General features: G+C 50.5%; 1 protein-coding gene across 1 annotated transcript in view; it reads right to left on the bottom strand.

Annotated features, from left to right (window-relative positions):
• Window positions 1-22905, bottom strand: part of MAPK1 (mitogen-activated protein kinase 1) — a 417351-nt gene that overhangs the window by 14420 nt on the left and 380026 nt on the right. The window contains exon 8 of the mRNA XM_078667885.1: window positions 19491-19616. Coding sequence (XP_078524011.1) covers window positions 19506-19616 — 111 coding nt within the window. The 3' untranslated portion in view covers window positions 19491-19505. The remainder of the gene's footprint in view (window positions 1-19490; window positions 19617-22905) is intronic.

Raw genomic sequence — 22905 nt, 5'->3', positions numbered from 1 at the left:
TTTTTTATTTTTTCTAGGGTGGTGTCAACATCTGGACCAAACAGTCTATCAGGATTGACTGGCTGATTAAGAATGGTTGTCTGAATATCTGGTTTAAACCCCGAGATGCGGAGCCACGCCTGTCGTCTCAGCATAACGCTAGTGTTGATAGCTCTAGCAGCTGTGTCTGCGGCGTCAAGTGCACACTTGATGGCTGCGTTTGAGATTAGCTTCCCTTCCTCAATAAGCAGTTTGGTGCCTTCTTGGAACTTTGGAGGCAGGTGTTGTATAACCTGTTCTAGGGTGTCGTAATGCGCCCTATCGTAACGTGCTAAGAGTGCTTGTGTATTGGCAATGCGCCAAAAGTTTGCGGCCTGTGCAGCTACTCTTTTGCCCCCTGCCTCTAGCACTTTGGACTCCTTATCCGGGGGAGGAGCTTCACCCGTCGTCTGGGAGTTGGCACGTTTCCTGGCATTGGCGACCACAAGAGAGTCCAGTGGCAACTGTCCCCGAATGTATGCGGGGTCTGCAGGTGCAGGTCTGTACTTCTTTTCAATGCGTGGATTGACCACTCGTGCTCTGGTAGGCTCCTTAAATATATCCCCAGCATGCTTGAGGACTCCTTTAAGCATAGGCAGCGTCTTTACTGTCCTTTCAGAGACTGAAAATGTGTCGAAAAGGAAGTCTTCCTCTATCGGGTCAGCATGCATGTCCACATCATGATTGGCTGCTGCCCTCTCAATTAGCGCATGAAAACCTGCTGAATCCTCAGTTGGGGATGCACGTGCATTAAAAAGCTGCGGGTCCTGCCCCACACTATGGGTGCCCTGGTCACCAGTGTCATCATATGAATCCGGTTGTGCATCTGGTTCATTGATAGGGAAATTGTATTGCTCGTCCTCATCATACCCCTCACCCGCAGAGTGTTCTGGTGAGGGAGTAGGGCTCCGTCTCGGAGGAGGCTGGATTGGTTCCATGAGGCCTGAAGCGTCAAGGGGCACCCTTTTCTTTTTCAGTGGGATGACATATGAGTCCATTGACTCTGAAGTGATTTTTCTCTTATAGAGGGTCAAGTTGCCTGTGTCAGCGTCGATGAAATGCTCTGAATCATCCTCTGATTCGAGTACCCGACGTGGAAGTGGGCCAGCCGTTGAAGAAACCGTCTTCTTCGGTGCCGATTTGGTGGAAAAGGCTTTCGGCGCCTCCTTTGGCGGCAAAATAAAGAGAAGTTTGCCAGAAGGCTTTGCTGGATTGTCCTTTTGCGCCTGCGGCGATGATATCGGAGCCGACGGAGCAGAGGCCTTCTCCCTGATTCTCTGTAGTGATGCGGCGATGAGGGACGTCTCACTCTCAGTTGGTTTCGGCGCCGACGAGGATGTTTTGACCTTACCCTCGGATCCGACGTCTTTGTGGGCCTTGTGGGCTTTCGACGCGGATCCCGCTGTCCCCGACCCCGAGTCCTGGGACCGGTGCGCAGACGTGCCAGTCTTCGATCCGTGCGCCTGCGTAGACTCCGTGGAGCCGGCTTTGGCGTGCTTGGACGGCGGCGCCGCTGTTGACCCGTGCCGACCATCTTTCTTAGAGGACCCCTCTTCTGGCGTCGATTTTGAATGTGCAGCAGCGGAATCGACGGACTTCTTCGACTTCTGCGGACCGGAGGTCGACGGAGTCGATGGAGTAGCGGGTACAGTCGTTTTCGCCGGCCCGGCAGCCATCTTAGGGACACTCGAGTCCTTAAGTTTCGTTTTCGTTTTCGGGTCGGCCATTTTATATGTAGTCGATCCCGATGCTTTCGGTTTCGATACAGTCTGCTCAGCAAGTAAGTCCGTGGCCGGGCCAGAAGGCGGGGCTGTGGCTTGCGGCATCGGGTCTTGGGTAAGGCCTACAGGCGATCCCGTGACCCGGTCGGTATCCTCGAAACCTTCGGGGCAGAGCTCGTCCCCTGAGCTATCCGCCGCGGCCCCATAAATCTCTTCGTCGTCTCCTACCTCGTCGACGTATTCAAGGCCTTGACCCACGACTCCGTCGTCGTCTACCGGATCCGCCTCGACCTCCGTCTCGGGTGGGGAGATTTGAAGATGATGACCCTGGTCCTCTTCATCTTGGTCGCCGAAGATGTTTTCCGGATCCGGGGCCGCTTGTCTAGCTTCCATGCGCACCGCGCGCCGAAGCGAGAGTCTTCTTAGACCGGAACTGTGCACAGGCTTTGCACTTGCCGTCGTCGTGGTCAGGCGAAAGGCATTTGTTACAGACGGGGTGTAGATCGATGTGTGGGTACTTGGACCCACAGAGCGGGCAGTACTTAAACGGGCTCCGCTCCATGTTAAGAAAATTTTTGCAGTCGTGTCGCGATGAGAAGGCCTCAAAGTCCGAAGAGCGAAAGAAAACTCCGCTTATTCCGGCTCCAAGAGACGGAAGACTCGAGACCGTGCGCAGACAATACCGACGCAAAAAAAAGCGAGGCCTTTTGGCCGCTAAGAGTTAGTTTTTCTCGGTTTCGACAGAAAGACGTCGAGACCACATCCGAACCCAATGGCGGAAAAAAACAATCTGGGGATGGAGCCGATGCCCATGCGCACTGTAGTCCAGGGGAGGAGCCACCTATCTCAGGATACTTCGAAGACTCTTCCAGGACAACAATGTGCGATCATCCGGACCCAACACTAGGCGGCGATCTAATGCTAAGATATGAATTTAGCAGCCCACATGCCTCGAACATCTTTTACCAATGTTATCGAGGCGCCTTCCTTACCTGGGCGCTAAAGGGTTTCTTGATCTCCGTTGGGTGGCTTGTGAGCTAAAGGAATACGGCTTAGGGTGTCCTACCAGACAACCTGGAGCATCACCGGGAGCCTTATACTTCTTGTCGATCCTGGGCAAGACCGGGATAATTGTGGCAGGTGTCCTCAATACCTTTACACCTTCCTCCCAAATGTGATCTACAATGGGTATAGATCTGACAGACTTTCTGGACAGATCCTTGAAATCATAGAGAAAACAGTCAGATTTCTGGACTGTTAAGGACATTTGGAAAACGTGAAACTGCTCTTTCTATTAACGCTTGGAAGCCACCAATATCTTCTGGTGGAGATTCCACAGTGTGAGGAGAAGGAGAAGCGGGTGTCAATATAACTTAGTCCTTCCATTCATCACCTATTTGCCCATCTTCTTGAGTTTGACTTACCTCAATTTCTCGCTCATCAGAAATGTCCTGATGTTGTGGCAAAACATGATCTCTCGCAGGGGAAGCCGTAGGCAAAGGCTCAGCGGTACGTGGAGGAGAAGAGGCAAGCGGTGGTGGCAGTGGAGGGACAGCTGCTGAAGGAAAACTTGTGCGGTAATCATGCAACAATTCTTGAAGGTCCTGAACCAGAGCCACAGGAATGTGGTCCACAGGCTCATTAACAGGCTCCATATATTGAATTTTTGCATGAGAAGGGTGATATTCTTGCGGATAGTAAACCATCATTATCGACATGATATTTTACATGCAGCTGAGAGGGACTGTGAGCACGGCTAAACATTCCATCATCGGATTCCTCTAAAAAGGTTGGAGGTGGCAAAAGTGAAACAATTGCAGGATTTTGCAAAAATGTCATGTCGACAGTGTTGTCGATGGATACATAGGCGTGATTTGTAACGTCCATGGACGCTTACGACCAGACGTGGGATAATGCGTCATCAGGCTCGTCGACGGTAGCGGAGTCTGCGTTGTCAACGAGGACTTGACAGCAACAGATGAAAAAGGCGTCAGTATCAGACAATGTTGTCGTCGACGCAGTCGTAGACTGAACCACAGTCATTGACTAGGACTCCAACGAGAAGGTTGTAGTTGTCGTCCGAGTCATCGTCTATGATGGAGTAGTCGGCGGTGTTTTAGCCATTGTCGTCACTGGAAGAATCGGCAGTGGAGCAGTCGTATCAGTCGACGATGTACATTTTTGCAACGAGGTCGGTGAAACTTGTCTAGAAGGTGATTTTTGTATCGACGGTAACTCAGATGTGAAGGTCGTTGGCAATGTAAATGTATTTGAGCCTGTTATTTTCATTGAATGTTCTGAAGATTGTTTTTCCTTTTTATGGCTTTTTTTCCTCAGTATAAAATCAATGCTTTCCTTTTAGTGAGGTGCCTGCATATTCCGGACGAGACTTTTTAGAAGTCTTTCTTGGAAGCTTCAGGAGATTCAAGAGGTATTTCTCTTTTTTTTAATGTTTTCTGAGAAGCCTGTGAGGTAGAGCTCTCCTCAACCTCAGAGACAACTTAAGATTTGTTTTAGTCTCTGAAGCCAAATCAATAACCTACCCGTTTGTCTTTGAGGGTTTTGGTTGAAATGGTCCTACAAATTTAATTTTGCAGTCTTTTACCTTATGTTGTGGGTAAAGGCAGTAAATACAGTTTATGTGGATCCTCAGCATGTAGCCTCTTCTTACCGCATGATCCAAACGACCTGAAGAGACCTTTCTTTGAAGAATCCAACATTTTGAGTAGAAATCTGTTATTTTGAAGAGAAAACTGAGCAGAGCACAGGGAGTCTCCCTTTCACACTACGTGCGGTAGAAAATCTGAGAAACCTAGCCTCTCTTGGGATTGTTCTAAAGGGTGCAGTCGCATGACTGGCTGCTGCTCAAGTTTGGTTCTTTTTATACAAAATAAAATGTATAGGCTATTGCAGTGACTGTTCATTGCATTGTAGCCTATTGTAGTATTATCTACTGCTTTTATATATATATATGCCATGGGAAGATTCAAGGATGTGAATCTATGAAAGATCCAATACTGGAGAACACAAACTTTGCTGAATCCTGTCCATCGTGTGTTGGTTCTGAGAAAGTTTCGGAAATCTTCTGGGCACAGAATGCAAGATTTGTTTCACCTTAGCATTACCTTCTTGGAAGCACTGGGCTATCCACCTCGCGGGACTAGCCATTGAAGTGGGATTTTTCAAGTGGGGAACACCTCCCGGGCAAGGACAATCAGATGGCGGATCTGCTCAGCAGGTACAGCCATCAAATGCACGAGTGGGAGATACATCCATCAGTACTCCGCCCGTACTTCCAGCAGTGGGGTCATCCAGAGATAGACCTGTTTGCCACAAGGGAAAACGCAAAATGCCAAAGCTTTGCCGCCAGGTTCCCTCACCCACAATCGCAGGGCAATGCGATATGGATGAACTGGTCAGGCAGATTTGCGTACGCTTTTCCCAAAGCACCTCTAATACCGCTGGTGGCAAGAAAGCTAAAGCAACACTCGATGACACTCATCCTGGTTGCTCCAACGTGAGCACGCCAACCATGGTACACCACGTTTCTAGAACTCTCCGTGGTACCGCATCAAAGGCTGCACCTCACACCCAGACTTTTGACGCAGAACCATGGCGACATTCAGCATCCAGATCCGCACCAGCTCAATCTGGCGATCTGGCTCCTGAGGTCTTAGAGTTTGGCTGCCTTAACCTGCCTCCAGAATGCATGGACATCATCAGGGAGGCACGGAAGCCCACTACAAGAGCTTGCATTGCGGCAAAATGGAAGCGGTTTGTCATTTATTGTACAGCACATAAAATACACCCGCTAGATGCATCCATTCCTAACATCATCTGCTATTTGTTGCATCTTTACAAATGCAATCTAGCGTACGCTTCCATTAGGATACACTTATCCGCCATAGCGGCTTAAATCACGTCTCTAAGACGTGTTAGTGAGCTACAAGCGCTCACAATACAAGAGCCATTTATTCAAGTCCATTCAAACAGGGTAGTGCTCCGCACTAACCCCAAGTTCCTTCCAAAGGTGGTGTCACAGTTTCATGTCAATCAGACGATTGAACTGCCCGCATTCTTTCCAAACCCAGAAACAGTAGCGGAAAGAATGCTCCACACGCTGGACGTTAAAAGGGCATTAATGTACTACATTGACAGAACACAACACTTTAGAAAGACACAGCAACTTTTCGTTGCCTTCTCAGCACCGCACAAAGGCAACCCTATTTCCAAAGCTGGAATAGCCAGGTGGATCGTTAAATGTATTCAGATTTGTCATCAGAAAGCTAAACGCACTTTAACAGTCCCCCCCAGGGCGCACTCCACACGCAAGTTGGGGGCCTCCATGGCATTCCTAGGTAATATTCCTTTGGAAGACATTTGTAGAGCAGCCACGTGGGCTACACCACATACATTTACCAAACATTACTGTGTAGATGTGCACTCCAAACAGCAGGCAGCTGTAGGACAGGCTGTTCTCAAAACTCTTGTTCAGACTTCTGCAGCTGGCACGGGCGGCCGCCGCAAATGAGGGGACTGCTATGTATTCTATGCAATAGATATGAATTTAGCAGCCCACATGCCTCGAACTGAATATGCTACTTACCAGTATGCATCTGTTCTTGGCATGTAGGGCTGCTAACATTCATATCGCCCACCCTCCTCCCCGGCGCCTGTAGCAGCTGCAGATTACTTCTTGCATTTCATCACTAGCATGGACATCATTTCTACTATTGCACTCCATCTTTGCCACAATGGCTAAAAACAATCTGGGGATGGAGTCGATGCCCATGCGCACTGTAGTCCAGGGGAGGAGCCACCTATCTCGTGATACTTCGAAGACTCTTCCAGGACAACAATGTGCAATCATCCGGACCCAACACTAGGCGGCGATCTATGCAATAGATATGAATTTAGCAGCCCACATGCCTCGAACAACGTTTCTACTTAACGTGCAATAGATCCTAGTGTTGGGTTTAGACTAACAGGATTAGCATGCGCACTTCTAGTAGCTTGAGGTACCCAAACTCTAGGACTTCAGGTGCCAAAACGCTACATTTATTTCCCTCCCTGAGGTTGGCATGTCTTAGTTACACTGATGCTGGCTGAACAGATCCGTTCCAAAAGGCAGTTTCTAATATCGGTGGGCAAACATTCTAGAAGAATTGAAAGCAACGGCTCTTGCCCACATTGGTGAGACAAAAGGGTAATTGGTGTCTGCTCGACCTTCCTCACTAGATAAGGGATGAGAGGTAGAGGAGGAAAAGCGTAAACAAATATGCCTGACCAGTTAATCCACAGTACATTAGGCCCATGGACAGTTGGGCGAGGGTACCTGGAGGCATTTTGTATTTTTTTCTGAAGTGTCGAACAGATAGATCGCGGGCTTACCCCATCTTTAAAAGTTCTCTTTAAGTACTTGGGGATTCCTCTCCCACTTGCGTACTAGTTAATGTATCCTGCTTAGTGTAAGAAAGTGGCCATACTGGACCAAAGTAAGGTTCAGTGTGTATAGAGTCCCCAGAGGTATGGCAGAGGTTATAGTTCGATATAACCTTACTCTCCAAAGTGGTAGCTTGGTCGAGCAGTAAGGCAGTATCAGAGGACAGTGTAAAGCATTTGTTGTAGACACTCAGTCAGCAAATGGACTCACACACTCAAGAACTGAACTCTAGGCCAATTGTTTTATATCAAAAGATAGTTATTTTATTTTTAGAACCAACAAGATTTCAAAATATACTTTTCTCAATACGAGTGCCTTAGGTAATTACTTTGCAAATAGGCAATAGACTTTGTAAGTACAATAGCTACAGTGGTTGCAATAGGCAACACAATTTCAAACACAATTTAACATTTAACTCAACGGGTTTTGCCACATAAATGCAGTTGATTACTTTATGGATTACTTTTCGTACCACAGGACAGGATCCAGTCCTGGGACCTATGCTGTAAATGTTTTGGTTACAGTATTGATTTAAGGAATATAAATGTATTTTCAAAGTTGACACTTCAAAACTTTTCAGTGAAAACCAAGCAATATTATCCTATGGAAGGAAACAAGTTCTAGTAAGCAGCTATAATTACTTTTGCGGTTCAGTACTGGGCTGAAAGGTACAGTACTGGCTTCTCTCCTGATTACAGGTGAGCAATTCGGAATTCGTTATTCGGCTGATTTTAGAGGACTATTTCAAAGTTTCAAAACTCCACATAGAAGAAATTTCACAGAAAAACAGTCAATGGTTTCCTATGGAAGAAAATTCAAGTTATAGGTAAAGTATGTTTACGTTACTTTTGTAATCCAGTACTGGACTCCTAGGTTCAGTACTGGGACCTCTACCTAGCACAGGTAAGTAATTACGGTTTGGAAGTTGGAACTATTTTTAAATAATATTTGCAGTTTGCAAAAATCGTCAGAAGAAATTTCCCAGAAAAACAGTCAACTATTTCCTGTGGAAGAAAATTCAGGTTACTGGTAATTACGGTTAAAATTACTTTTCAGGGTTGGTGCTGGGCTAAAAGACTCATATGGGTATTGCCATTGCATGTTTGTAAGGAGACTGTTAATGCTTTGTAATACTTCACCCTGTCCCAATTGGATTTAAGGGTATCTCCCTTTGTTGTTGTGGCTGGGCTGAAAGATGCAGCCCTGTGGACTCTCCTGATAACAGGTGAGTAAATCGGAATTCGTTGTTCGGCTGATTTTAGGTGAATATTTTAAAGTTACAAAACTCCTCACTTAGAAGAATTTCTGAGTTAAACCAGTCAATGTTAGCCCATGGAAGAAAAGAGTTATCGGCTTTTAGGTAAGTCACGGGGCAGCCGGGTGCAGAGGTAGTTAGGCCCAATGTTATCCATTGAGAGGCAGGGGGTCTTCAGTTGGTGGCTGTTGGCTAGCAGGCCACGCGGCTGTGGGAGCTGGGCTCCTGGCCACTTGCTCAGGGCAAATAGGAAGTATGACAGGACAAAGGGTGTACGGCCAGGGGCGCTCGGGCGGCTGGGTGCAGGGTGCTTTGAGCAGTCGGGCGCTCAATGTTATCCAATGGAGATCTTGAAAAGGGGAAAAAGGCTGCAGGCTCGGGGACGGAGGATATTCTGGAGCGACCAACACTTCGAGGGGTAAGTTGGGATCTTGGAAGGTAGGTAGGCACCCTGGAGTTGGGCACATGGGGCGCCAGGTGCAGGGGTGTCTTTTGGCGTCGGAAAATCTTACCCTCTGCTGGTCGCAGTTGGGGAGGGAGGGGTCCCTGGTTCCGAGGCTGCAGGCGTTGTCTGGTTCGTCAAGCAGGGTCTTTGGGCACTGGACTTCGGGTCCCAGTCGCAGGGAAACGTCCTCGTGCTCTTGGTTCACTCTGGCACAGGCCAGGCTCGGCGTGGGCTGGGTTTGTGGTTCTTGGCTGGCACCAGGGGTATTGCTGTTGGAGCAGAGCCTCTGCTCATGGGAGTCCCAGTCTCTAAGAGGGTGAAGGCAGGTAGGTTCTACGGGGTTCTTGAGGTTGCTCTCCGCAGGAGATGCTGGGAGTAAGCAGGAGCAGGTTCAAGGATCAACAGGCGGGTAGGGCTGGGGCCAAGTCAGTGGTCGTCGTCCTTTTGTTAGCAGCTGCACGGCAGGTCGCCCTCCTTGTTCTTCCTCTTGTTTTTAAAAACGAGATCTGTTGAACGAAGGTTCAGGGTGCCCCTAAAAAAATAAGTTTAGGGGTGTTCCATGTAGGGTAAGGGCAGGGACCAATGGGTCCCTGTCCTGGAGTGAGTACACCCCCTATCCTGCTTCCCTCCTGTGGGAGGGGGGCAGTAGCTTGGTCCTGATTGGGCAGAACTCCCCATCTTCAAGATGGCGAGAGCCCGGAGTTGTGCTTCACCTTGCCTCCCCCACCTGAGGGGTGAGGTAGGCAGGGGCTGGCACACCCCCATGCCTCCCTTAAGGTTTCCCGCCAGTCTTCCCACCAGGGCCAGTTGCTGATTACAGCAAGTGGCCTGGAGAAGCTCAGAGGCGGCAGGCCTTTGAAGCTTCCCCCTGCACATCCTGGGGGAGGAGACCTAGCACCTCGCCCAGGATGTGCATTGTTGCAGGCCCAGGAGAGTGGGGGCTCTCCACCCAGGGGTCCAGCAACATGTCTGCTGTGTGGCAGCCTAGGCAGCCTCTGAGCCAAGACGTGGATTGTAGGTTAGGTTTCAGGGGGCATCTCTAAGATGCCCTCTGTAGTGCACTTTACATTAAATCCCACACTGGCATCAGTGTGGGTTTAATGTGCTGAGAAGTTTGATATCAAACTTGTCAGTCTTCAGTGTAGCCATTATGGTGCAGTGGAGTTTGTGATGACCACCTCCCAGCACCATATACTCTCAATGGCATCACTGCACTTACAGTGCCCAGGAATGGCCCTGGGTACTGTAGGGGCACGGGGCTCATGCACCTCTGCTCACACCACTGGCATAGGGCACTCAGCTAGAGAGGTGGCTGATATATGCCAGGGCAGTGGGTTTGTGGGCATGGCACACAAGGATGTGAGCCATGTCGACTTTGTTTAGTTCTGCACCAGGACACTCAATCTGCAAAGGCAGGGTGTGGGTGTCAGGGTGCAGGCCCCAAAGGGTAGCACAATAAGTGATGCAGCCCTTAGGGGTCTTCTCTGGTCACAAGACCCTGGGTACCCTTTACTAGGGGCTGACATGTGGCCAGAGATGCCAATTGGGTTTTAGTTTCAGTACAGTTTTAGGGAAGGAACACAGGCCCTGGGCACCCGATTGGCAGGAGCCCATGACACACTCAGTCAAAGTATATCAGCAATTCAGCAAAAAGTGGGGGCATACCAATGCAAGAAAGATGGCACTTTCTCACACTTAGATACACAAATTCATTGTTCACCCACAGGAGAGGCTATGATAAGTCTGATCTGATTACGAATGGCCCACTGCCAAAATGTTTAGAATAACGCAAACCATTAATTTGAGGGAGTGCTAGTATGTAATAGATGGTTGTCATACTTGGTCCTTTTTAGGACTGTTTTTAGGTCTCGCGTCTAGCGATGCACTGAGCAGCAGTCTTCGTGCAGCGAGAGTCCTTTTGGCCGGGCTTTGAAAATAAACCTGGAAAATGCACACGCTTGTGCGTGTGATTTAACCTTTGCGGCCTGCTATTGGCCTTTCCCTGCGTGTTCTTTTGTAAAATAGACTGCAATAGGCCAGAGGCGGGCGCACAGCTCCGCCCCTGGCCTATTGGTGTCTATTACACGCATTTCCTGCCATATGGTTTCAATTATCGTGCCCAGACACACGGGCGCGATAATTGAAACCATATGCCTGCAGTGGTGCGCGCGTACCACTCGCGGGCGTGGTTTTTTAATATATATTTTTTTTACAATACCGATCGCAAGAATTCTTCTGCCTTTTTGACTGTCTGATGCTAAGGTGCCTACTGTCTTGTCCTTCCTTGGGAGTGGTTTCAGAGGGCGTGAATATGAGTAATCGCAATCTGTGTACTTTGAGTAACCCTTTGTAGGAACTGGGGTATCCAATCCCACAGGGGGTAGCTTGGCGCGAGCAGGCAGGCACCCGAAAGCTTAGGTGTAAAGTGACCATACAGCACACGCATCCACGGAGCCAGTAAACGCACACAATAACTGACACCACACCAGTGAGGTTGATTAAAATCAATAAGCTTTTATCTAGAATCAAAATCACGGCTGGCAAGTCATCTAGAGCAATTGCAATAATCACGGTTTCAATATCCCATTACAACATTTTATCAGGGGCACAAAGGGAGCAATTCCATCATCAATAAAGCATGTCTCAATAACCATTTCCAGTAATAAACATTTCATTACATAACTGTAGGCCTTGAGTTAACAGCTCCTTCTGCAGGACTAAACATTTCAGTAAAAATCAGGCAACATCTCATTATGCAAGAGAACAAGCATCTCATTAGGTAAAGCAACCATTTCATTAGGCCAAGGCAAACATTTCATTAAGCATGGCTAGAACAGTTCATTGTGCATACGAAAACCATTCCATGAAACATCGGAAGAACAGTTCATTGAACATCAAAAAAGCATGTCATGAAACATAGGTTCAACCCTTCCCTAATAAGGAATTTCATAACAGCCCCTAATCGGGGGTTAACCTCCTCTTCGAAATAGGGAGGGCCAAGTGTTTCATGGGGCTCTGGTCCAGTTCTGTTCACGGGGGCCAACGGGGCCCAACAACAATCTCCCTCAGGGAGGGGCGATCCAGAGACCCTGCGTTTATTCAAGCAGGTCCCCCTCCTCCCCCGAAGGGTTACCTTTTTCTTCAAGCCGCTCCGGGCCCCTTGCGGCGATGTCTCTTGGTTGGGAGGGCTCTCGGTCTCCTCCGAGCCCTCCGGTGGTGTGGTTTCCTGTTCCCGGGCCCCTGGTGACGTGGGAGGCCCGGGGACCAATAGAGCGTGAGGCGCGAAGGGGGCTCGGCCACAGCGGCCAATCGAAGGGCAGTTCTGGTGTGTGCGGCAGCCTGGGCCAATCGCTGCGCGGCACAGGGGCGGGGGCGCGGCCGATGACGTGGCTGGGCGCCCCCGTCACGTGAGGCGAGTGATCTTGCCTCTAAGTCCTAGCGCGGCCTTCGGGAACACCCCGGCGCTCTTCTCAGGCCTCGGGCCCGCCAGGGGGAAGCAGCAGAGCAGGTGCCCGGGCCGCCGCGGTGACGAGCAGCAGCAGGGATGTGACGGCGGCCCTCTTCTGGCTCCGGGGGCCGCCGCAGGAGGGCAGATGTCGTTCCTGAGGCCGCGGCGGTCGCAACAGGGCCCAGGGCACGCCGATGTCACCGGGGACAACAGCAGCACTGTCAACGATGTACCAGGCCACGGAGGTGAGTTTACACGGCGCCGCACAGGAGCGCAGTAGGGGGCAAGCGGCGCTCAGGGCCGGTCAGTCTCCGGGGCTCCAGCGCGAAGCGGCAGACAGCGCGTGGGAGCCAGGGGCAATTCAGTGGCTCAGCGATCTTGAGGAGCCTAGCGCCTGGGTGGGAGTCACAGCGCTAGCAAGGGCACCTTAGCGCTGGGGTCAACAGCGCTTCTCTAGGGCACAGTAGGAGAGCGCTGGGTAGGCAGTTCAAGCAGGACAGTCCACGAGACAGTGGGAGATCAGCAAAGGGTACCCAGGTGGAGTCAAGGAGCGCAGGGGTGACAGCGCCAATACCTGGTTGATCCCCAGTAGTCCTGTGGGCAGTTAGAGATTCCTAGACGCTTGATGGTTGCTTTTGGGTGATTTCTTGAGGGGGGAGGGAGTGCATGTTGGAGGCTGGAGGCAGGATAGTCTCAGCAGGTCACTGCAGGTGGTCCCTGGGTTCCCCTCCCGCCGGGCCAGATCAGTGGGCTAGACCAGAGTCCCTGACACAGCTTGGAAGGCAGCACCTAAGCCCCGTCATTCCCAGTGGTATAGGTCCTCCTCTAGGCTCTACCGACTAAGTCTCCTGCGTAGGTTTCCCCAGGTCAGTGATGCCCCAACTGTCTAAAAAGTTTCCCTACTTTCCTTATATATGCCCAGGTCAGGTGACCACACTCTTAGGCGGCAAAAGCAGACCCCTCCCCTGTTCTGGAAGGTTCCAGGAGCTTCCCTAGGCTAGCTATGGGGGGGAAAAGGCAGGCTGGTGTTGCAACAATGTTTAGGGTACCAGCCATCTCCTGGCAACTAGGGTGCTACTAAAAAGACCACTCCGCAGTAGCAGGGGCCTGTGGCAGCCATGTTGGAAGAAGAGAGCACCTGCACCTTAGCATTGATTAGCAATGGGAAGGCGCTCGGAGACCTAAGGCCAACGAAAAAGACGGTGGGAAAAATGAGGCAAGGGCGAAAAAAACAGGGAAGACGACCCTAGGGCTGACATTACGGAAAGCGAGTGTAACTAATTGAAAAAAGTGAACAAAGATGCCGCAAACCAGGGAGGCACAGACATCACTTGAATTGTTGATCATATCTGTTGGTGTGTCGCGTCGCGCTGCCCGTACTGGTCCCGGTGCTGTCGAGGCTTCCTCCCTCAGCTCAGCGGCAGGGCTGAATGTCTGCTGCGAACGGGCCGGTATGGCCAGGCCGCCGCTGCGGAGCTTCATCTCCGTAGGTTCCGGGGACTTGCGCACGCTCACCGCCTGCAACTGCGAGCTGGCCCTGCTGCCACTCAAGCAGCTGCTTGCCATGCAGTCAGATTACCTGCAGCTGCCGCCAGAGGAGCAGACGGACCGCCTGGAGAGCTGCAACTTGGGCTGAGGGGGCTACAACCTGTTCTCCAACAGAAGCTTGGAGAGTCACAAGTTCCGTGTCTTCTACTAAATTAGCAGGTGGGTCACTGTGGCGCGTCTCCATTCGGTGATGCACCAGGCACTAAAACGTTAATGTGTTCTTCCTCGAGCGTAGACCGTGGAATGTTTCCAGTTACTGTCAGTGCACCCCTTTAACCCCTTGTGTGCTATTGCGAGCTCGTCATGAGCGACGGTTGAGCTGCCCTCATGACGAGCTGAGCTCGTCACAGCCGTTGGAACGTTCACATGCGGGGATAATTTCACCGCTGTGCTGAACGTTTCAAAACTGCTGTAGTTGTGACGAGCTCAGCTCGTCACGAGGGCAGCTCGCTGTGCCTGACGAGCATCGTCAACGGCGCCACGCGCGCCCCCCCCTCCGCACAGGAGGGGGAAAACACCCCGCAGCCAAGGGGTTAAATTAAAAGGGAGCGCACTAACACTTATCGCAGGAATGCAATATTTAAAAGAAGTGATTGCTGTTTTTTTTTTACTCTGCGCCCCAGCTTTCACACACCTTGGGCTCACTCCGCTGCCACACACCGCACGGAGCCCCATGGTGACTGGTAGGCGAGATGTGTAAACCGGATTAGCAGTGTGAAAGTGGGGCGCACAATGTGCCCCTATTGTGTTACCCCCTTTCATTTCTCACGCCTATATCAGCGGTAAACGTGTTGCGCGCGCAGTGGTTGAAGGAGAGGAGGTTGTGGCAGAGATCAGTGGCATTAATGTCTCTTCTTAATGGCCGGAGAAGGGCAGCGCACGGGCATAGCCCACTCGTCTGATGGGATCTTGCAAGCTGGTGGAACGTGTGCGGGTCAGCACACGTTTTGCCCAGGGCGCCATTAGCCCTTACACCGGTGCGGTCACGCACTCTCTAGAAAGAGAATGGTAGTGGGTTACATGTTTATAGACTGGCACCACAAACATACCTTGCTTCTGAGATGTATATAAAACACTTCATCCAGATAGAGGGGATTTTTTTTTAATTATACCGGTCAAAGTCGGCGTCAGCCAGATGAGGAATACTGAGGTGATAAGGGGAGATGAGGTGTTTTGACCAGAATCACAGAACGGGAAATCCAGGATTAGAACTATTGATCCTTAGTTGCATGGTCGATAAATCATCCACAGGGCAACATCTGCTGGCTTCTATGTGTACCCCGAGCCGTACATGTTACAACTATACAACTATATGTTAAGGAAGTATGCATGCGCAATAGAAGCTGGGTATTTCTGAACTGCTAATATCGCTATTACTCTAGTCTTTAAACAAAACTGTGCTGCTCCTGTGCTTTTTTTGGGGGTGGATGCTCGGTCACACAGCCACCCGTCTGTCGAGCATGTCTCACTGGACATTCGCATTGGCCTCTTCACCAGCAGTCTGGATAGATGGACCCTTTGCCAGCCCCTTTTACTCTTCTCTGCCTCCGTCGGTCGTGCCTCTGCGTCTCTGCCTCCGTCGGTCGTGCCTCTGCGTCTCTGCCTCCGTCGGTCGTGCCTCTGCGTCTCTGCCTCCGTCGGTCGTGCCTCTGCGTCTCTGCCTCCGTCGGTCGTGCCTCTGCGTCTCTGCCTCCGTCGGTCGTGCCTCTGCGTCTCTGCCTCCGTCGGTCGTGCCTCTGCGTCTCTGCCTCCGTCGGTCGTGCCTCTGCGTCTCTGCCTCCGTCGGTCGTGCCTCTGCGTCTCTGCCTCCGTCGGTCGTGCCTCTGCGTGTCCGCCTCTCTCTGCGTGTCCGCCTCTCTCTGCGTGTCCGCCTCTCTCTGCGTGTCCGCCTCTCTCTGCGTGTCCGCCTCTCTCTGCGTGTCCGCCTCTCTCTGCGTGTCCGCCTCTCTCTGCGTGTCCGCCTCTCTCTGCGTGTCCGCCTCTCTCTGCGTGTCCGCCTCTCTCTGCGTGTCCGCCTCTCTCTGCGTGTCCGCCTCTCTCTGCGTGTCCGCCTCTCTCTGCGTGTCCGCCTCTCTCTGCGTGTCCGCCTCTCTCTGCGTGTCCGCCTCTCTCTGCGTGTCCGCCTCTCTCTGCGTGCCCGCCTCTCTCTGCGTGCCCGCCTCTCTCTGCGTGCCCGCCTCTCTCTGCGTGCCCGCCTCTCTCTGCGTGCCCGCCTCTCTCTGCGTGCCCGTCTCTCTCTGCGTGCCCGTCTCTCTCTGCGTGCCCGTCTCTCTCTGCGTGCCCGTCTCTCTCTGCGTGCCCGTCTCTCTCTGCGTGCCCGTCTCTCTCTGCGTGCCCGTCTCTCTCTGCGTGCCCGTCTCTCTCTGCGTGCCCGTCTCTCTCTGCGTGCCCGTCTCTCTCTGCGTGCCCGTCTCTCTCTGCGTGCCCGTCTCTCTCTGCGTGCCCGTCTCTCTCTGCGTGCCCGTCTCTCTCTGCGTGCCCGTCTCTCTCTGCGTGCCCGTCTCTCTCTGCGTGCCCGTCTCTCTCTGCGTGCCCGTCTCTCTCTGCGTGTCCGTCTCTCTCTGCGTGTCCGCCTCTCTCTGCGTGTCCGCCTCTCTCTGCGTGTCCGCCTCTCTCTGCGTGTCCGCCTCTCTCTGCGTGTCCGCCTCTCTGCGTGTCCGCCTCTCTCTGCGTGTCCGCCTCTCTCTGCGTGTCCGCATCTGCGTGTCCGCATCTGCGTGTCCGCATCTGCGTGTCCGTATCTGCGTGTCCGTATCTATGTGTATGTCTCGTATGTCTCTGTGGGTCTCAGTCTCTATGTCTCTGTGTGTACGTCTCTATGTATACACCTCTGTCTCGGTCTGTGCATTTCTGCCTCTGTGTGCACATACTAAACACCTGGTCTGTTACCTTCTGGCAATTAAAAACAAGGATTTACAATGCAATAGGTCTCGCATTATTAAAGTTTGAGCTATTAGCATTGTAAATGACAATGCCTTTTATTCATTTGTTTTTAAAACCTGCAATTGCTGCATAAACACACACTTTGAACGTATAGTCCTTGCTGACGATGAGCAAGGCTGGCAGTAAAAGAGACTGACAGCCCTGCTTCTGATAAGCATGGACTATAAGTACAAAGTGCTTGTTTACGCACCGATGTAAATGAATAAAAGGCATTGTCATTTACAATGCCAATAGCTTAAACTTTAATAATGCTAGACCTAGTGCATTGTAAATGCTTTTTTTCCAATGAACCTGTAAAATGGCCTGAGTGCCAACTGAATGGCTGTGAGCTCTAGAAAGCGGATGTAACACTTTTGTTGTTCTTGCGTACCGGTATCCTGCCCAGTCAGGCTGTCTCGATGTGCTCGCCATCACAGGGGTGGTGTCAGTTGAAATGGTCCCCAGAAGCTGATGGGGCTTCCAGCAACAGGTTCATCTTGTTCCACCATTTGACATTGTGCTTAACTGGGTTCTACCAATACCAGATTTCTCACGGACCTATTGCTTGTGACAAACCACTGCCCTGCCAGACCCTTCTGTAGGGCACTATGGTGAAGCAGCAGGTATCTTCAAGAGTCTCTTAATCATTCACACTGCTACAGGATGCGATGCCTAATAAAGAGGTCACAGCATTTAAAATGCCACTGCCCTCTCTTGATTAGGATAGGCTTTGCCAGTGTGGGTTTAAAACGGTTCCAAAGAAGGACTGAATCGGCAGAAAGCAGAGACTTCTGGGCTTGTTTCTCATGAAAAGCCTGCTGGTACCTGGCAAACTGAGGTGTACTTGCTGCTTTCCTACTCCTTTTGAGTTTGTGGACACCAAATCCAAGACTTGCTAGTTTGCGTTCAGAGTGCCCCCAAAACCTTTGCAGTATCAGTGTTCATTTATTTTTTCAAACAAAGTATCCATCCAACGCTCAAATAAATGTTCGTCATCTAAGAGAACATTGATAGGAAAATGCTGGGCTCTGGTCGTAGCCAGAGACCATTAGAGTGCCTACAAAGGATGTTGTTGGTGTTCAACTCCCTAGAGGCAGTATCAGCCACATAGAATATGCAACAGATTTTTGCACTGGAGATGGTTTTGCCTTCTACTACCTCAATGCCTCTTGTTTTATGGTTGGAGAAAGTGTTTTACTAGCTGTGTTCCTCTCCTGAAATAGTACCTCAAGAGAAGGCCAAATGCACTGGCTGTCAGATCTTCAGGCTCTGTCGAAAGTGGGTGCACCCTGTCTCTTGAGCAAACTCACTTGGGAGCACGTGGACAACTATAGAGGTCGTAAATTCCTCTTGCCTGCTCAATATGGCAAGCCTATTTTTGGTCAGGCAAGAAACTTCTGCAGCTGACTACTACTCTATGTCGAGGGGACAAGTACACAAATGGATCGGAGAAGTGGCTACTGTGCCAAGTCTTTCTAATTAAAGCATGAGGCTCCAACAACTCAGTACAGAAAGCGCAACCCTCCCCCTTGAAAAAAGCAGGCAGGCAGGCTTACCTTTAACTGCTTCATTAAGAGTCAGTCAAAGCTTCTCACGGAACAAAGTTGTTGGTTGTGGGCAGAGTCAGAAGGTACTGCTCTCCTCATGTCCTCATTCTATGGCCTGGCCCTCTGAGTAGTTTGTCAAAGAAACCCAAGTCACACTGGATCAGCGCCAATTACTCTTTATGATCGTGCCTAAGTTGCTCCAGTGTGACGCAAAGTGGAAGCCTGTGACTCTGGGTCGCCAATTCTGCTTCACAGCCTCACTCGCCCCCGCTTTGCTTCTGCGATCGGGCCACAGTGAGTATCAGAATGCCTGCATAATCACTGCCTCCTAGACCAAGTCTTCCACTATGGCTCCTGTGATCTCAACCTTCACTAGTGAGCACTAGTAAGGGCAGTCAGACAAAAAAATTAATTGATGCATACGCCTTAGCAATTTAAGTCCCGCGCTATCTAGCTGCTTGAAATGGTTACTTTATTCCCTGGTGTACACAGCTGCACACCAGGGGATAAACAGCTCTGCAATGGAGATCAAGTATTTGAGAGGGGAGCAGCACACGAGAGACCAAGAACACGTGCACTCTTCTCAAAGTGCTAAGCCAAAACGCAATTGCGTGATACGAGTCATTTTATCAAAAGAATACTAAAAAAGCTATGCTTCAGGAGAAGGACAAACAAAAGAAGAGGAAGGAAAATTATTGAATAAGAAGCAGGCACTGAGTAACAAAGGACAGCAGTGGTAAACTGGGCTTGTTCTAAGTTCACTATAAGCTTTTGGTATGATACAGAAGAAGTCTTTAGGAGACCTAAAAAACAACCCTCCTGGCACTTTCGTCTGACCATTGTGAACAGTATTTAATGTCTACATTGCCTGGAGTGCAGAAGTGCTGAACATTCATTTGGATAATAACAGAAGTGTTATGAAAAAACATGACTGAAAAGTAACATCTTTTCGAAATATCTGCAGACCTTGTAGTACCACATGGTAAGCAAAGGTGTAAAAAAACACTTGTGAACTCATGCAGGAGGGTGCTTGTCCATCATTCTAACAATTGTTTTTCATGGGAATTAAATGTATTACCATATGTCAAAAGTCACAAATTCCTTATAATTCTACACACTACAGACTGGTGATTCATTACTTACTTGCACTCAAATTAGTCAATATCCAGGTTGAAATCGAGCGGTTTCCTCAAATATTAGCTCTTTCAGCCTCTCTTTAGGCAAATCGTCCAACTCCATTGCAAAAGTGAATGGCGCTTCAGCTACAGGCTATGTCAAAAAGATGTTTTGCAAAGGTTAGTTTAAATAGAGATTTATGCATGAATTGTTCAAAACTTAAGCATATATGGGAAGAACAAATGTTACTGAATCGCCACAATCGTTCTTCAATACTCATATAATCCATAAGATACTTGGATGACACTGATGAAAACCTTGCCAAAACACATTATCACCAGAGAAATTAAAATGTACTAACCTGCAGCAATATTGCTACTGCGAAAGACCCAGTCCACATAAATTAACAAATTCAGACCTCCATTCTCTCTCTACAGGTGGTTCACTTTCAAACCAAGCCCTCAAAATACATAGTTTAGCTGTAATAACTGCAAAGTATACTATGTCCCTTACCCTAAATAGACTATCAGACTAAAACCCAAATACTCTTCAAAATCTCTTCTTTTGTTCCTTCCTATGCAACAACACCTAGTTTAGCAGATGCATAGGACTGCCAAATGGTACAAATATTTGGACTGATTGTCCAGTATCAAGGGAGAAATGCACCCAATGGTGACTTTATGGGGAAGCGTTTGCAATAAGTTGATTATTGTAAAAAGACTAAGGTTGCTATTTCTAACAGGTATTTTCATAAAATATACTCTTAATTGAAGGTATTTATACACAAACACAGAAGCAGATTTTGAATGAGTTGCTGCTAATTTAGAAAAAGAGATGAAAGTCACATTTTCAAACATCTGACTGACATTCTGTAACTAGGTCTGACTCCAAGAAGGCGCAAACACATCAAGGGCAAAAGTGAGAAGGAGGTGTATACAGTCATTGGCGGGGATCTCAAATTTGTGAACTAGGTATTACTAAATATGCTGATAAACTGGTCAAGTCTCAAATCTAGTAGGTTTAAAGTAAGAGGTGAAAAAACTGTGTGTGAACCAATCACAGTATAGATGAGATGATGTGGTGGTAGGGCCAGAGCTGCCGACTTAGAAACTAGGGAACCAGATTAGCATCTCCGCATCAGATCAGCATCCTGTGATTCAAGACAAATCACTATCTCCCTGTGCCTAAATAAAATAACATGACCCTGTGTAATGTAACTGGTGCTCACGTAAAGAGCTTCAATACCTTAGAGTGGAGTTTGCGCTATATAAAACTGCAACAACAAAAAATATGTTTTAAAAGGAGCAATCACTTCCTTCTAGTGAAGTTCAATCAATCAATCAATCATAGCATTTATATAGCGCACTACTCACCCGGAGGGTCTCAAGGCGCTGGGGGGAGGGGGTCCGCTACTGCTCGAACAGCCAGGTCTTGAGCTGCTTCCTGAAGGCGAGGTGGTCTTGGGTCAGGCGGAGGTGGGTCGGAAGGGAGTTTCAAGTCTTGGCGGCCAGGTAGGAGAAGGACCTTCCTCCTGTGGTGGCTCTTCGGATGCGGGGGACGGCTGCGAGGGCGTGGCTGGTCGATCGGAGCTGGCGTGTGGGAGCGTAGAAGTTGAGGCGGCTGTTGAGGTATCCTGGGCCTTGGTTGTGTAGGGCTTTGTGTGAGTGGGTGAGGAGACGGAAGGTGATTCTCTTGTTGACCGGGAGCCAGTGCAGGTCTCTCAGGTGTCCGGAGATGTGGCTGCGGCGGGGGATGTCCAGGATGAGTCGTGCTGAGGTGTTCTGGATCCGCTGGAGTCTCTTCTGGAGTTTGGCGGTGGTTCCGGCGTAGAGGGAGTTGCCGTAGTCCAGACGGCTGGTGACGAGGGCCTGGGTGACCGTCTTCCTGGTCTCGGTAGGGATCCATCGGAAGATCTTCCGTAGCATGCGCAGGATGTTGAAGCACAACGAGGAGACGGCGTTGACTTGTCTGGTCATGGAGAGGGATGAGTCCAGGATGAAGCCCAGGTTGCGTGCGTGGTCTGTGGGTTTGGGTGCGCTGCCCAGGGCAGGGGGCCACCAGGAGTCGTCCCAGGCGGAGGGTGCAGATCCCAGGATGAGGACTTCCGTCTTGTCCGAGTTCAGTTTCAGGCGACTGTTCATCATCCACTTGGCAACGTCTGTCATCCCTTCGTGTAGGTTGGCTCTGGCGGTGGCGGGGTCTTTGGTGAGGGAGAGGATCAGCTGGGTGTCGTCGGCGTAGGAGATGATGTTGAGGTTGTGCTGGCGTGCGATGGCTGCGAGGGGGCTCATGTAGACATTGAAGAGTGTTGGGCTGAGCGAGGAGCCTTGAGGAACGCCGCAGATGACTTCGGTGGCCTCTGATCTGAACGGGGGGAGGCGGACTCTCTGTGTCCTTCCGGCGAGGAAGGAGATGATCCACTCCAGTGCCTTCTCCTGGATTCCGACGTTGCTGAGGCGCTGTACTAGGGTACGGTGGCAGACAGTGTTGAAGGCCGCGGAGAGGTCCAGGAGGATGAGGGCCGCTGTTTCTCCGTTGTCGAGCAGGGCTCGGATGACATCGGTGGCTGCGATCAGGGCGGTCTCGGTGCTGTGGTTGGCCCGGAAGCCAGACTGCGAGAGGTCGAGGGAGCCGTTCGTCTCGAGGAAGGCGGCCAGTTGCTTGTTGACGGTCTTCTCGATGACTTTTACTGGAAACGGAAGCAGCGAGATGGGGCGGTAGTTCTTGAGGTCGGTGGGGTCGGCTGATGGCTTCTTAAGTAGGGCGCGGAGTTCGGCGTGCTTCCAGCTCTCCGGGAAGGTAGCGGTGTTGAAGGAGGTGTTGATGATGTCCCGCAGGTGGGGTGCGATGACCGCGTCAGCCTTGTTGAAGACGTGGTGAGGGCAGGGGTCTGTCGGAGATCCGGAGTGGATGGAGTTCATCGTGTTGACTGTGTCTTCGGTGCTGATCGGGGTCCAGGCGCGGAGGGTGGTTGTGGGGGGGGGGGTGGTTCGATCGTGGCGTGCGTCGGTTGAGTGCTGAAGCTGTTGTGTATGTCCGCGATCTTGTTGTGGAAGTAGGAGGCGAGGGAGTTGCAGAGGTCTTGCGAAGGGGTGATGTCGTTGTTTCCGGCGTTGGGGTTGGAGAGCTCTTTCACGATGTTGAAGAGTTCTTTGCTGTTGTGTGCGTTGTTGTCTAGTCGTTCCTTGAATGCGGTTTTCTTGGTGGCGTGGATCAGTTGGTGGTGTTTTCGGGTGGCGAGCTTGAGGGCAGTCATGTTGTCCGGTGTTGGGTCTCTGCGCCAGGTTTTCTCGAGTGCTCTGCAGTTCTTCTTGGAGCTCTTGAGTTCGTCGTTAAACCATGGTGCTTTCTTGCTGCCGGGTCTGCTCGGCGGGGTCTTCAGAGGGGCGAGGTCGTCTGCGCAGTCGCTGATCCATTTCGTGAGGTTGGTGGCCGCTTGGCT

The sequence above is a fragment of the Lissotriton helveticus genome, chromosome 11 (assembly GCF_964261635.1).
Source record: "Lissotriton helveticus chromosome 11, aLisHel1.1, whole genome shotgun sequence".
Lineage (NCBI taxonomy): Eukaryota > Metazoa > Chordata > Amphibia > Caudata > Salamandridae > Lissotriton > Lissotriton helveticus.
Note: the sequence above shows the minus strand (reverse complement) of the source record. Positions and strands in the feature narration are given on the sequence as shown.